We start from the raw sequence: 14,757 nt of genomic DNA on the forward strand, positions 1-14,757 counted from the left end.
AATCACTGAGTGAAGTAATCATAAACCAAAGTAATTACCTAATTACTTTCGACCCCGGGGGGGGGGGAGGGAACTCCCTTATAAGGGCTTAATGGGGACGTGCGGCCAGCCAGGGTATGTTTTTCGGAATTTTTGTCTTGAACAGGGTATCGAATTTATCATTATTTGTCTTAATCAGGGTATCGATTTATCAATTTTTGTTTAAAACTGGGTTAAATGTCTTAAACACGGTATCAAAAATAGGAATTCTGTCTTAAAATGGGTACGAAAATCAGCGATATTTGTCTTAAACAGGGTCAGGGTATGAGGGGCCGCGTCGCACCTCCCCAACCAAGGACACATCGAGTACCCCCCCCCGGGCTTTCGACACTCAATTGAAAACTGCTCTATTTTGTACTCATTATTCTTTCCCTTCAAAATTATTGTGAAGGAATGAGAACTTGACAATTTAAATATGATTCCAATAAAACTTGAATTTCTTTCTCAGAAATCAATAAAGCTGGAAAAGCAGCTGGGCAGTCAAGAAATAAACTATGGCAAAACAAATCATATTCAGAAAAAACCTCCAACTTTAGCTGTCAAAGATGATGTAAGTAATGCCACTGTCAAACCTGAAACCACAAGAAGAAGAGATGATGAAACAGGAAGATTGCCATACAATGCAACTATCACAAGTCCAAGACTGATGCGGCCCTCCAGAGGGAAGGACCCCTTGAGCAGTCAAAGCAGTGCTTTCCAGAGGGTTTGTATGTTATGAACCCATTTATCCCTGAAGGAGCCTCGGCATTGACAAATAAAATGACAATTTTGATCACTAACAGAGATTCTAAGTACCACAAATTATTGAAAATAATGCTCGATGACGTGAGATATCAATGTCCTGTCCATGTTTCACTCCCATGCACTTAGTAATAGTATAATAATAATAATGATGATGATGATGATATTATTATCATCATTATATTATTATTATTGTTATTATTATACTATTACTAATGCATGGGAGTGAAAAAAGGACTTTTAGTGTCAAACACTGACAATAATAATGAACTTTATTTATGTGTCAAGTCAGGCTATGTAGCAGGCGGAGATTGAACAAGCGAGCGATAAAGCGGGAGAGCACCTAGGGTGAGGAAAAAATTAGGGAGAAGTGGGGAGGGGGTGAGCGATAAGGGGGAGGGGTGGGGAGGAAAGGAATCGCCTGCAATCAATCCCAAACATTTTACCGAACTCCCTTCGCCCACGAACGGGGAGCAATAGCACAATTTGATTGGTTAGTAGCCCATCAATCAAAAAGTGACATGAAAAATTTGACATTCGTGCATAATCGACATCCGGAATACAAAACAACAAGCAAAATCAAAAATATGGCCGAGTCTGTGGAAGCTTTCGAATTTTCTCTTCAGGAAACGTCAAAAGATCTTTCGAAAAACGGTAAACAGATTGATCTCAAACCGAAGCAAAGAGCTGCCATAAAGAGTTTAGTCGATGGACAGGATGTCCTCGCAATTTTACCGACTGGTTTTGGCAATACTATCAAATACTTGTGGGAATTAAGGAGAAGATGTCAAAAGGTTGTGCCTGTGTTCTGGTGATCTGTGCGCTTCGAAGCTTGATTGAAGATCAGAAAAAGGAGGCGAAATCCATGAGCCTCAAAGTGAATTCATTGCCAGAAGCTTCCCTTACAGATGTGCGAGTGGGTAAATTCCAGAAATGGTTTACCGGAAATTAATGATCATTGGCTCTAATGTGAAAGTTGGTGCCCCAAGGGAATGCGGTCTGTTTGGGGGCATTTGGTAAAACGTCTGGATCTGATTGCAGGCGTTTCCTTCCATCGCCTCACCCCCTCCCCCTACTCCTTTTTTTTTGCAATCTCTCGCAGTTTTCGTCCCCTTCGCGAGCATTTGGAAAAGGAAAGGAAACGGCTGCTATGCAGGCTAGTGTCAAGTGTATTTGGCACTGAGGCAGTAATTGAGTACACTGTACAGAAATCAAGTCAAATTAAATCAACACATGAGAATTGTTGGGTTTTGAGGAGAGGGGAAAACCGGAGTACCCAGAGAAAAACCTCTCAGAGCAGAGTAGAGGACCTACAAATTTGAAACTCAACCCAGATATGATACTGAGTCTGGGAATTGAACCCGGCCCTCCAATAAAACCTTGGTTGTTCAATAACAAAGCTTAATTGCTATCCAAACATTAAGGCCACTCAAATCAAGCATGTCCCTTTCTGGTGGATAGCCATAATCTGTCCTCCAAAAACTTGGGTTCTGTATGTAATTTTCCAGAAATTTTGTTGTTAAACACGTACTGTCTATTATTTTTTTCCAAACCTGATTGGTTTGCATTTCAAAACAACAACATTCTACAATCATTTAACTCTCGGTTCAGTTTTATGGCCTTTGTATCAAGGGCAAGGATAAAAAAGGACCCAGTTTCCTTGGTGGGAGTAGATCACATGGCAAGGCAAACCCTGAGAATACTTAGAGCACCAATTTTTTTTTTTTTTTTGGCTTACATGGTATGCTCTGATAGTAGTAGCCTGTGAGCAAGTGTGCCTTTTCAATGTTTTGGCTGTGCAAAAAATGAGACAAGACAAATTGTTTCCTTATTTCCTTCCCCTCCCTCATCTTTTTTATCTTGTCCCACTTTTTCTTGCGACCAGAACATCGAAATTCTTGCATGTTCCCCCGCAGAAATGCTTGTTATGCAGGCTAAATAAGTACAAAAATGATAGTTTTACAATAAAAGCCATCATACTTGGCCAATACAGGCTTTTAAAATTTTTTATTCTCTTTTGAATAGAGTGGAATACAATCTTTTGAAAACCCTCTAACAAATTTTACAACCAGAAAAGGATACAGTGCAAACATTTGGCAAAAGAGGCAAGAGAAACAACAGTTCCTGGCTGAACTTCGACCTTTTAATCAGGTTGACGAGGAGATGCAGCTGGAAATGGCCCTGGAGCTGAGTAAACAGCAGGCAGAAATTGATGCACAACAAAGGTGAGATTTTCATTGTAATAAAACTGAATATCTTAAGAGTAATAGTTATTAAGGGGTTCATCTGGCAGGGAGATTGCTTCTTTCTCATTCTTCTCTGCAATTGGACGTGAAGCATATTTTGTATTGGGGAAGGGGAAGGGGGGGGGGGGGGGGTTGGGGGGAGACAAGCAAGTGCCAGAAGGACCAACTTGTAAGAAGTTCTGGGGGAATTCTCTGCCAGAAAATGTTGAAAACTCGAAGCTCAGAAATGCTACTTTCAGCATTCTCAACGAGATATCAAAAGAATACACATGGATCAACCGTAAAATAACAGATGTTTTACTTCTTATTAGTTACTTGATAAATTTATAACCTAATACATATTATCCCAGCCTTATGTATATTCCGTCCTTAAATCTGTTTGTCTAAATGCTGTGCTCATTTTGTTTTGTTTTGTTTTACCTTCTGTTAGTTTTCTTGTTTTATGTTTTACTGTTTTGTTAAATTTTTATAATTTATTTTTTGCTTGAAATTTGTGGCTCTGCTGTCCCTGGTAAGGCCAGTTACCCTTTCAGTTATCCATCGTCTACAAGTGAGTAGCATGAGGTCTCAGTGTGCATACGGGAGCCACCTACACCATAAAAAAATGACAAAATGATATGTTATGTACTGGTCTTGGTCAGTCCGTATAGGAAAAGACTGTGCCCTCAGTCTTAGTTACAGCCCCAAGGTTTATGTACTAAAGACAATGGGCACAATTTTATTTTTCTATATTATATGGAAAATCTACTCACCCAAAAGTGGTTTTCAGAGAGGTCCTGTATCCCGTCGAATTGGAATTTAAAGGTGTTGGTTTTTTTTGGGATGGGGAAAACCAGAGAACCCAGAGAAAAACCTCTCAGCAGAGTAAAGAACCAACACAAACTTAACCCACATATGGCCATGAATCCGGAATCGCACACGGGCCACATTGCTGGGAGGAGAGTGCTATAACCACTACGCCATCCCACAATGTAGCTTACATATGCATGTTGACTTTGGTCTTTGACAGAGAAATCTATATCTTGGAGAAACAAATGGAGGAGACACTTCATTTTGAGAGGGAACTTCAACTCAAGACTTCCCAGAACACAGAAAGGAGGTGTATGGCTTCAGCAACAGAAACCAACTCCACCTCTTCAGTTATAGAAGATGAAAGTTTTCCACCTCTTCCAGTTTGCAAAAAATATAAACAAGAATCTAAAGGAGATGAGTCCATGATAGGATTAAGTTGTGAAGGGGGATTGGATGGCTCTTCTTGTGATAATGATGATACTAAACTCTCAAAGGGGAACCTGCTCAAATGTGATGGTGTTTCAGAGGGATATGCATTTAAAATGTTGCCAAGTAACAGTGATGTTGGCAAGGGAGATAATATCACAATGCCAAAGTTGGGGACGCAGTTGCCTCGCCCTCCAAAAGAGTGGAAAACGGAAATACCCATCTCCTGTCGCTATGGAAAGAACTGTTGCTTGGGAAAGAGATGCAAGTATTCTCATCCATCTTCCAATGATACCAGAAAGAGATGCATGCCATTTCAGGAAACAGCTTCTCAAGATCCCGAGGCACTTAGTAACATTGAGCATACCCTTGAAAGAAAACCAAAGGACATCACAATAATTGTATCATCTGATACTCAGAGAAAAGGCAACACTGCATGTGTAGACAGCACATTTAGCTCTGACCCTGATGAATCAGGAACAAAGCAATCAAAACAATGTAAAGAAGATGAAAAAGGTGCAAACCAGATTGAAGAAAGTGAGACTGTAGAGAAAAAAGCAGTTTACCAGAAATTTACAGGAGATGCATCCTCATCACTACAAGAAGAAAAGGAATCAAAGAAAACTGACCTTTGTGGTTGTATTGATCCTGTCATTGGGGAATCAGACACCTCAAGTGAAGATTGTTTGTTATATGAAAAGAAAGACACTTGGAAAGAGGAAAAAGGTGCTTCCATTACTACCCCAAAGGGAGAGTCTGCATTTCCCATCAATTCACAGCTTTTCAATGCTTTAAATCCAGCATCTCCAACTGTTTGTCATGTTACTGATCCAATACATGGTGTCAGAGCCATGAATCAGGCAACCAATACTGTATTACAGCCAACCAACCTGCCAGTTGATGTTACTTCCTTAAATCGTTCAGCAAATTCCATCCCCCAACTTGACTTTGCATCATCTGCATTAAGCTTGAAACATGCAACACAAATCACTAAACCAGAAAATGATATCAAGGAACTACCAAAGACAGTTGATGACACACCCCCAAACTCCACATTTTGTCAAGGCTCTGGAAACTCAGCTCAACATGCAAGCACATCTGTTATACCCAAACCACTTGCTGGTGTAGAAACGTTTTCAGCACTACCAGGTTTTCCATCTCTTTCATTTTTTCCTTTTCTTGATCCAGCAGTAAACACTGGCTTTGATCAGACTGTCACAGCAACCCTGATGGCACCAGGTTCTGTGGGTGCAATGTTAACTCCAATGATGGTCATGCCCTGTAATCTTCATGTTCAAGGAGAAGCATCGGTTCCCCCATGTTTTACCGTACTGACGGAATTGGGAAAGCAAAACGAAGCATTGGATCCATGCGAGAGATTTCAAACAGGCCTTGCTTCTAGCCATCAATCTGCACCACCAGGTATGCCTCCACTGAATGAGTCAATTGCTTTAGGGAGAGATAAACAGCAGTTGTATCAAGGAGCAATAACTGCAAATCCTAAATCAAAAGCCCTTGTCGAGGTGAATGGTCTGTTAGGGATGTCAACTGGAACAGGTGCTATGCTGCATTCACAGACAGGGCTCACTGGTCCTTCAGCAGCAGTTCTCAGCCCTCAGATTCCAATGGGTGGATTTTCCAGAGCAGCACTGGGTTCTAACATGTTGGGAACAGTCACTTATTCTCGGTCATCTGCATCACTGAACATGTTCAACTTAAGATATCCCTTTCCATTCATCAACCCTCAAGCACTTGGAAATACAAACACAGAAATGACTTCAATGGTAGTACCAGATTCAACCCCACAAGAGAGCTGCCAAAGTGCAAGATCAGATGAACTACAAAGCCCAAGGACAAAAGTAAAAAACCCAGCAGATGCAAAGATCCATGACACTGGAGTTGAAAAAGGTCCTACTGGTGTTAGCACAAAGGCCCCTTTATTAAGAAGACCAGCAACAAGTGAGTGTTATCCATAATTTAACCTCAGAAGCACCAATAGGGATAACCATGATTTAACATACTGAAACACAAAAGGCATGGGAAAAAAGAAACTGATCACCTAAAGCCACTGACTCCTAAACCCCCATCCCACCCCACTCACATGTAAATCGTCTGGCATCAGACAAAGTAAAATCTATTAAGTCTCACTCCAAGGAGTCAATGGATCAAGGTAAGGTTACCTCCACTCCCACCAAAGAATACTCAGAGCAAAATAAATGCAAACACTAATGAACTGTGAAACGCTTTTTACAATTTCCATGTTGCAAAAGTTCTCATGTCTTAAACTGATTAACAAACTGACTGGTTGACAAAAATAACGGTTGCACTGAAAATGGTACAACTGCTTTCCACTCCAAATAATTATACAAGCTTTTTACTCAAACATAGAATACAATAATTATTATTAAGTTACTTTAATTTGCTTGCTTGTTTTGTTTGGGTGATTTAACGGGTCCATTTGGTTTTCGTTGCAGTGCCAAAGGTCATCCAGCATCAACCAACATTGTGAACTGAGCTCAGCCCTTGTGAACTATGCTTTGAATCTATGCTGATAGTACTTAAGGCATTTGCATGCACATTTAAGTGAGAACATGCTGTAGATGCAGTGGATCTGCTTGCCCTGTATGTTGTTATAGTGTATCAGGATAGGAAGGTATTTGAGGTCATCTATGGACTCCAATGTTAAAACTCTTGAAGGGCAAACAAAATAGGAAACAAATGGTGGCTTTCTGCGAAATGGACATTTGATACAAATGAGTACGCTAATTTCTGTTATTAATTTATTGTTTGTGTTCAATATTTGAGTTTTGTTAAAAAAAGGTATGAAAATATATGTTTTGGTAATCAATACAAATGCTTTCCGGTTGTTTCATAGAAGTCATCTCTAGACTTTGTTCCATCTTTATGGCAGAAGTAAAAATTATATCACTATAGTTTATAACAAGCAAGGAGAAAGAATAAAATAAATTAGTTATCTGAAATGCCACATTGTTTCTTTTCTCTTTAATTTAATTAAGGCAGCTTTGAACCAGGTTGGAACCCAGCACCTCTCCGGCTTAGATGTCATGGAAGAAATTCATGCAAACTCTGAACCACGTAATTGTGATCTAAACAAGTTCCAATTCTTGAGATTTAATAGAGTTTGAATCTTGGAGAAAGAGGAAATCTCTCCAGTTTTGTACTAATCCTTTGTTGTATTGATGCTCCCACAATACTTTCCAAAATGGTTTGTTTCTAGATGATCTCCTCCACTCATCGCCAGTCAGATTGAAGCTGATAAATAGTAGCTGTTGTAAGAGAAGTGAACTCATTCCAAAAATGAACATAACTGCATACCATGAAGCGACAAACACAACAGATGACCTACAATATAATAAACAGCATGTCAAATTGGGAAACAGTGATATAATGAGCAAAAAGTAAAATTTGGAGGATAGAGAAATATAGAGGAGCTAATAATAATAATAATAATAATAATAATAATAATAATAATAATAATAATACCCATACTGTTTTCAATGACAGGTGGGAGTATTTCACTTCTTTGATTCATAGCATAGCAGCATAAATGAAAAAGAATAAGAGTTACTATCCCAAAAATGAGACATGTTATTGCAGTGCTCGATCTGTCCATAACAGAGAACCCCACAGAATGACTAGAAATCTGACAATGTGCAAAATATTTGCTAGCATGTCATGCAGAGTCTGTTTTGCCTGCAGTACCTTTAAAATCCAGGAAAAAAATGTCAATTCAAGAGAATACCAGTATGCAATATATACTTCAGCCATTTCTCTGGGTTGTAGTGGTAAATGTGTGGTTGGAATTCGGTTCAAACCCACTAAAGCTCCCTTTTGACTTTTGAATTACTTTTATAAAGAAATCCTTTACAATATCACTTTTCTGCTCTCGCACTCTTTGAAATTTGACCCCCATATGTTCATAAAAATAAAACAGTTAAATCACTGACACACAATATCAACTTCCAATCGAGACACACATTCTCAAAGTCACAATCTGCGGGCATAAAGTGCACCACCCAAAACCATCCCTTCTAAATAAATTGGCAAGATCACACCAACTAATGAGTTAAATTACCAGTTAATGACATCTTAATTGCTACTCCACATTTCACCCACCTGGATTTTGAATAGACATTAGAGCAATCCATGTGGAGAATCGTGCTGTCCCATACATCACAGATGCTAGCAAAAGAAAGGTTAACTCCCCACAAGCCAGTGATGATCATCACGATAATAGCACCAAGAAATGAGACATGATTGTGCTGTCCAATGCAGCAGTTTGTCCTACAATAAAAGTTGGATGATTGAAGAGTTGGCCAATGATGTGACACTTGTATCATCATATATCATATCCAATAATATACATGAAAAAATCACTCAATTCTGATTGGCTGAGGGCAGTGCAGTTCTAGTGTAACACAGTGCAAACAAGTTGAACACCAGAGCAAATTACACATCGAAATTCTGGAAAATGATTGGCTAATAAACATTTAGGGTTTGTTCAGAACCTAGATGGTGCAACTAACTTTTTCCCCTGATTGCGTGATATGCATGCATTTCCTTCTGCTTAACCATCATTTTTTTTTTCATTTATGTTATTAATAAGTTATCACATGATTTTTCTTGTACAATTTGGAATAAATAACACTTTTTCAGAGACTACAAATTTGCACCCGCCCTACCGGCTTGTGCAATTCACTCCTGCTTATTTAATCCAAATTACACTTGAAATGATGTGATTACCCATACATATCTTTATTTACCCTCAGATTTTAGAGTAACTTGAGGTAGCTAGTTTCTCCAAGCATTTACCCCCCGAACCATGATACACCACAGAAGACAGACCACAACACCGGGAACTACATGCCCTACTAATTGTGAGTAGTGTGTGTGTTCTTTTACTTCCCAAAGGGTTATGAACATTGAAGGGTTGTGAGATGGAGCTTACAGTTTATTGTTCTTATCCACACGTATCCTTAATTAAGTGACAACAGGCAGTGACTTACCAAACACAATGATGGTCGGATCTTGGAACACAATAACCACAAGTCCTATGAATTAATTAAAGAAATAATTCTTCGTGACCCCAGCTTCAAAAAATGGAATTTACAACTATGAAAGTGGGATGCCTCTGAGGTGAGAGCACTTGCCTCCCACCAATGTTCCCGCTGAGGTTTCCTATTGGATCACTGTCTGTGCTGCCTATTAATGTTATTTTTCTGTTAAATAGTAACACCTTCACTGACAAAGATAATACAAAATTGCCTTGGAATGCAAGGAGGTTCCTTCTGTTTTCTTCCTTGCCGACCTCATCCCCACTACTTCTGCAGCGCAATATTAGCTAAGATATATAATGCAGGTAGCTACTGGTAAATATTCAAGAAATGAAGTTAGTTTCACCTCTATTACAGGGTCTGAATCAACCCATTGACCTTAAGGGCCCACAGACGGATTTTTCGTGTGTTGCTAAGGAAGTGAAATGTTACTTCCGGTAAGTGACGTCATCATAAAACCCACTCACAAGCAAAAGTCACTGCACAAACTATTGTTTCCATCGAAGGTTTTTCCTCGCACTCGATCTCAGACCAACTGCGCATGCGTAAACAAACTGACTTCCGGTTTGAGAAAAAGCTAAATTTCCGGCAGTCTTTAAAATTGAATTTTTTTTTAAACATGGTACGTTTCACCCTGAAATACAGAATACAGCTAAGCATTGATTTTTTTCAAATCCTCTTTTTTGAAAAAGTTATGGGTATTTAAGTATCTTTTGTCTTTAAAAAGAACATTTTTCAAAATAAAAGGAAAACCATGCTTGGCTGGATGCAAAAACGAATACAAATTATCAAACCATTGATTAAATACCCAAATTGCGTAGCACTGACAGAGACAAATTTAGAGTTTTCTTTTATTGGTCCCGTGACCATGGGCATGGCATGATGACGTCATATTTTGGGTCATTGGCTTACAAAAGTTGGAAACTGACCAAAATAATGCAAAATTCTCTCAAATTACTTAAACATTACATCCCTAGCAACGCACCCCCAACAAAAAAATGTCATTGGGCCCTTAACTCTGTGTAACATCAGACGATTTTACTCGTCAGTGGTGGGAGGCGGTTCAGGAGTCAATAAAGAGATTAAGCATCACATTTACGGCAAACGTTGGACTAAAATTTGCGTTTTGCCAAAAAATGGAAGAAACTTGTTTGAAATGAGCTCAATTCTGGCGTGGAATAGCAGCAGGTATCAAATACCTTTTCAAAAGAGAGAAATGAGTTAGAATAACATAATTTTCATGCTTTTATGAACTGCACACTGGTGGCCAAGTTCGTTGAGCACCGGGCTTCCATGCAGGAGGTTGTGAGTTTGACTCTGGCTGGACCAACACTCAGGGTCTTAAAACAACTGAGGAGAAAGTGCTGCCTTTGTAATTACATCCACAAATGGTTAGACTTTCAAGTCTTCTCGGATAAGGCCCCGTCTCACAAAAATTAATATCTTCCATGTGCATTAGTTCCCTGTGGGACGTTAAAGAACCCACACACTATTCGAGAAGAGAAGGGGATGAAATTCCGGGTGTTCAATGAGGTTGTCCTCTGTGAGTGTATGGGTGGGTGGGTATAGCAGGTCCACATCAGCTGAATAGCTGCCAAAACTTCAACCTGCTCAAACAAATCACAAAAAAACAAAAACAAGCAGCATCCCATCCTTTTGTGTTTGCCGTTTCGTGTTAACATGATGCTCAATCTTTCTAATGGGTTAACAACCTCTACATCCACTCATGGCCACTTCACTTTTTCTTGTGCACTTGCCAGGTGGTTTACTAGGGGTCATGCACTAGGGACACTGAAAAACACAGACTGCGAACTGTGCAGACCATCTGTAAAATGAAAATTCGGTTAGCCTAAATTAGGCCTAAATAACATTCGGTTAGCCTAATGAGGCCTAAAGAACATTCAGGTTAGCCTGCTTACGGTTAGCTCTCAATAATAGTGAGGGTAACGCCATATTTTGCCCCTGGTCTGCACAGTCTGCGTTTTGGGGTGACCGCACGCACTAGGTTAATCGCCCCAGCTGTGCCTATTATTTTGCAAAATCTTTGCCCAGTTTTCTTCGTCTTTTTCAGATTATCTTCTTACAATGTATGCCAAAAACACAAAAAATGCCCAGCTGCCAAACTCTGGTGACCTGAGAAAAATGTTAATGAAACTCTTTACATGGTTGACTGAATCTGGGGAACTGCGTGCCTCTGATGAACTGCTAGAAGTCAACCTGCAACTCCCAAGGGGAAGGATCTTCAATTCCAATTTTCTAAGAAAGATTTAAAAATATAATACCTACCTACAGTGCTTTGACCTAATAAAGGGTCCCTCAGTACAAAAACAGCATGTCAGGTCGTTGACGTCTTTGCCTTTTTGTAAATGCATGTATTTTGACCCCAGCGTATGCATATTGAGGAAACTTCTTGAAATAACAACACGCAGGTACAATAATAACACAACAACAAACCCAGAAGAAATGACGGCAGAATGATTGTAAGGATAGTGAGGTGAAACGTAAATCAGATAACAAGCAAAAGTACCCACTAGAGAAGATAAAGCCCAGCTTACAAAGAACCACGTCCTTTTCCTTTGATTCAGAACGTAGATGTAATAAGTAAGGATGAACAAAGGGACGTAGAAAAACGCAAGAACAGTGTATAACAGACCATAACAAGCAAAATACAGAGAAACTGGTAAAAACAAAAGAGGGACAACAGCATCCAATTTCACTTTGCGAGCTCCAGAAAACCATGGAATACGAATGCGATCGGAAATATCCAAACAAATTTGATTGCACTCTTCCCCTGAGACTCTATTTCCTTTAAAACACTGGTCCACGGCGTTATCAAGTTCATCGCACTCACAACAGAACGCAAGCATATGTGTTCTCTGTCCTTTTACGTTGCGGAACTCACAACAACACAAATAGGATGAGCCCGATGATGTCATTCTTAAATGGCAACAATCAAGTCTTAAATGAATTTTCCTATTTCCTTAATTATGCATTGTTACAACCATCACAAGTTTGGAGGAAAACCCACAAACAACAGGACTCATCTGAGAAGACCATTAATTTGGATACTTGCCATCCGACATTTTTTATTGGGATAGTACCTGGTGTAAGACCTAACGATTAGTCTCGTTCCCAGAGCTACCTCCAAGGAAACTAGGAAGAGAGACCCTGGGAACGAGGTTGCTCAGACGACCCATTGAAAAACCTAAAGTGATACTAACCCCACCCCCCGACAGTGATTTGGGTGACTCCTTTCTCATCTAAACGGCTTTGCAAGCATTTTTATACATGCCAACTCTCCCGCATTATCCGGGATTCTCCCGGATACGGAACGAGTCTCCCGTACGGGTCATCAAATCTCCCGGATAAAACCGACTCTGGAGACTTTGCTCCATTGGAGGCTCAAATTGTATCCCCAAGTTAAAAAAAAATTTGATTTTTCAAACTCGTTTCATTGTTTGTTCATGCATTTCTTCATCTCTGAACAAAACAAAGCTCTGTTTGTTATCACAGCCATATAAACGATTGATTGATCAGATTTTTCTGTTTAACCAATAAAAATTATCGACATAAGTGCTCTGTTTTCCCGCAAATTTCCTGTTCAAAATAGATTATTCTTGTATTCTGAAGGACTGCTGGGGGGTAAGGGGTAGGTGAGTGCGTTTTTTTTGGGGGAAGGGGGAATGGGTGAGTTAATCGTGGGGGAGGGGCGGTTGGGGAGACCAGATGGAAAATATCTCCAGATTTTAGATCTCCAGAGGTTGGCATCCCCGCATTTTGTGAGTTTTTAACCATTCTATGCAAGATAATTTACTCCATGGAAGAAAAATTGTTCTTTTTTTGTTATAAATTTGACCCAATATTTTTTGTTTTGTTAACCGCTTCACTCAACTCATTCTTTATCCAATCAACATCTTCATGAACATACAACATTTCCCTGCATGACCAGTTGTTCGTCCTTTGAAGTGCTGAGAAACTTTAAATTCTTTCAATTAATCTATCACATCACAATTTCAAAAATTTTCCAGTCAGTTTCAGTTTTAACGTTTTAAATTTAACTGCCCTAATGTCATTGTCTGACTTGGGTGGCAGGTACAAAACACAGGTCACAGGTCATTGTTTTACCAATACAGAAAGAATCCTTAACATTCATTAAAGCTAACCTTTGGCCTAATTAGACCTAAACAAGAGTTTTTAGGCCTGTTAGCATTTCATTGGTAAACAGTTAGAATTGTTTCTGTATTGGTTAAACAGAAACCTGTGACCTGTGTTTTGTACCTGCCCAACTAAGGGCGCTTTCATTTGCCAGAACTGGCCAGCCAGACCTCGTTGTGTCAGTTTGCAAAAGTAAATGCAACAATTTGAAGGAATACTTGCGTGATCATCACTCACATTATTTTGGAGGAGAATGTATCATCCTCTGTGTTAATTAGAAGGTTTTGATAGAAACCTCACTGTAAATTCCAACTAATTAGCTTGAGAGCAGCATCATTAACATAAGAAAAGCAGGGAGGTCTGTATCATAACAAGGTCAACTCCAGCCTCAATTTCATTTAAAGGCCAGTTCACTAAGCACATAACTGTAAAAAGGTCTACTGTGGACAAAAAGAGCAGAAACTGTCCCTATTTCTCAAACTTGGAAAAAAGGTCAAGAATGCCCCCCCCCCCCCACCCCAAAGGCCAATGTTGCTTAGGAAGATGGGGAAATAACCCATCCATGCCTAAACATTCTTTTCTTCTTTGGAAGGAGGTAGGTGCCCACTGGGGAGGGGAGGGGGCCGTAACATCGAGATTTACTGCACCCAACAAAAGCCATTCTTAGGGGTTGGACAAGGAAGTTCAGAATGTCTGAACAATTTTTTTTGTCCAGGATTGCAGCCTTCAATGTGATGATTTTGTGGCATAGAGGGAAGGAAGGGATGCAAAGATAAGGCATAAAATGAACTCCACAGTACAGTACTCTTGACAATCAATGCTTTCGTGTTTTTCTCTTAGCAGAATGCTGACAAGAAGAGTACAAGAGTAGGTTATTATAAATTTTACACGTAAAAGAGGAAGGAAATAAAATTGCTTAAATTTACAAGCCCATAAAATTCTATACAGACTGAAATTATAACTGAAGCCTTTTTCTATAGCCAAGCAGTATGTGGCCTTTGGTATTAAGTTAAGATGAACATATTTTACATTATTTAAATATTAATTTTGGTACTGTCAGTTAAATATACTATCCAGTACCACTTGTTCACGTGTAATAGGAATGATTTGTTTCAATTCTATTCCTTTAACTTTCATCACTTATTTATGGTGCCTCCAAACTTTAATACAAAAAGTGTAGAATCTTTAAAATTCTTGCTTTTTCCCAAAGTAGTTATTTAAATTGCAAAATAAAACCTGTTTTCATAGTCCTAAAACAGCTTCCTCTGTCAGTGTTAAACAAG

General features: G+C 39.3%; 3 protein-coding genes across 4 annotated transcripts in view; 1 reads left to right on the forward strand and 2 right to left on the reverse strand.

Moving 5' to 3' along the window:
* The first annotated feature begins 427 nt into the window (after window positions 1-427).
* LOC138030776 (uncharacterized) lies at window positions 428-6,317 on the forward strand. The gene is made up of 3 exons (XM_068878651.1): window positions 428-742; window positions 2,806-3,005; window positions 3,919-6,317. Exons 1-3 carry the CDS (start codon window positions 455-457, stop codon window positions 6,218-6,220), a joined length of 2,790 nt encoding a protein of 929 aa, XP_068734752.1. The 5' UTR covers window positions 428-454; the 3' UTR covers window positions 6,221-6,317.
* A 693-nt stretch (window positions 6,318-7,010) lies between these two features.
* Window positions 7,011-12,433, reverse strand: LOC138028352 (palmitoyltransferase ZDHHC23-B-like). Of its 2 annotated transcripts, XM_068875851.1 has the most exons (4): window positions 11,606-12,433; window positions 9,272-9,316; window positions 8,382-8,549; window positions 7,011-7,607 (listed from the first exon to the last, which is right to left on the reverse strand). In XM_068875851.1, the coding sequence occupies exons 1-4, from the start codon at window positions 12,253-12,255 to the stop codon at window positions 7,352-7,354; spliced, it is 1,119 nt and encodes a 372-aa protein (XP_068731952.1). In that variant the 5' UTR covers window positions 12,256-12,433; the 3' UTR covers window positions 7,011-7,351. The 2 variants fall into 2 exon arrangements, with proteins under 2 accessions (XP_068731952.1, XP_068731953.1); XM_068875852.1 differs by lacking the exon at window positions 9,272-9,316 and having other exon boundaries at window positions 11,606-12,416.
* Window positions 12,434-14,276: 1,843 nt separating this feature from the next.
* Window positions 14,277-14,757, reverse strand: part of LOC138028465 (glycogen synthase kinase-3 beta-like) — a 10,198-nt gene continuing 9,717 nt past the window's right edge. Inside the window, exon 9 of the mRNA XM_068876012.1 lies at window positions 14,277-14,757. This exon is cut by the window's right edge and continues 587 nt beyond it. The gene's annotated coding sequence lies outside the window, so the exon portion shown is untranslated.

Source organism: Montipora capricornis, chromosome 13 (genome assembly GCF_036669925.1).
Source record: "Montipora capricornis isolate CH-2021 chromosome 13, ASM3666992v2, whole genome shotgun sequence".
Lineage (NCBI taxonomy): Eukaryota > Metazoa > Cnidaria > Anthozoa > Scleractinia > Acroporidae > Montipora > Montipora capricornis.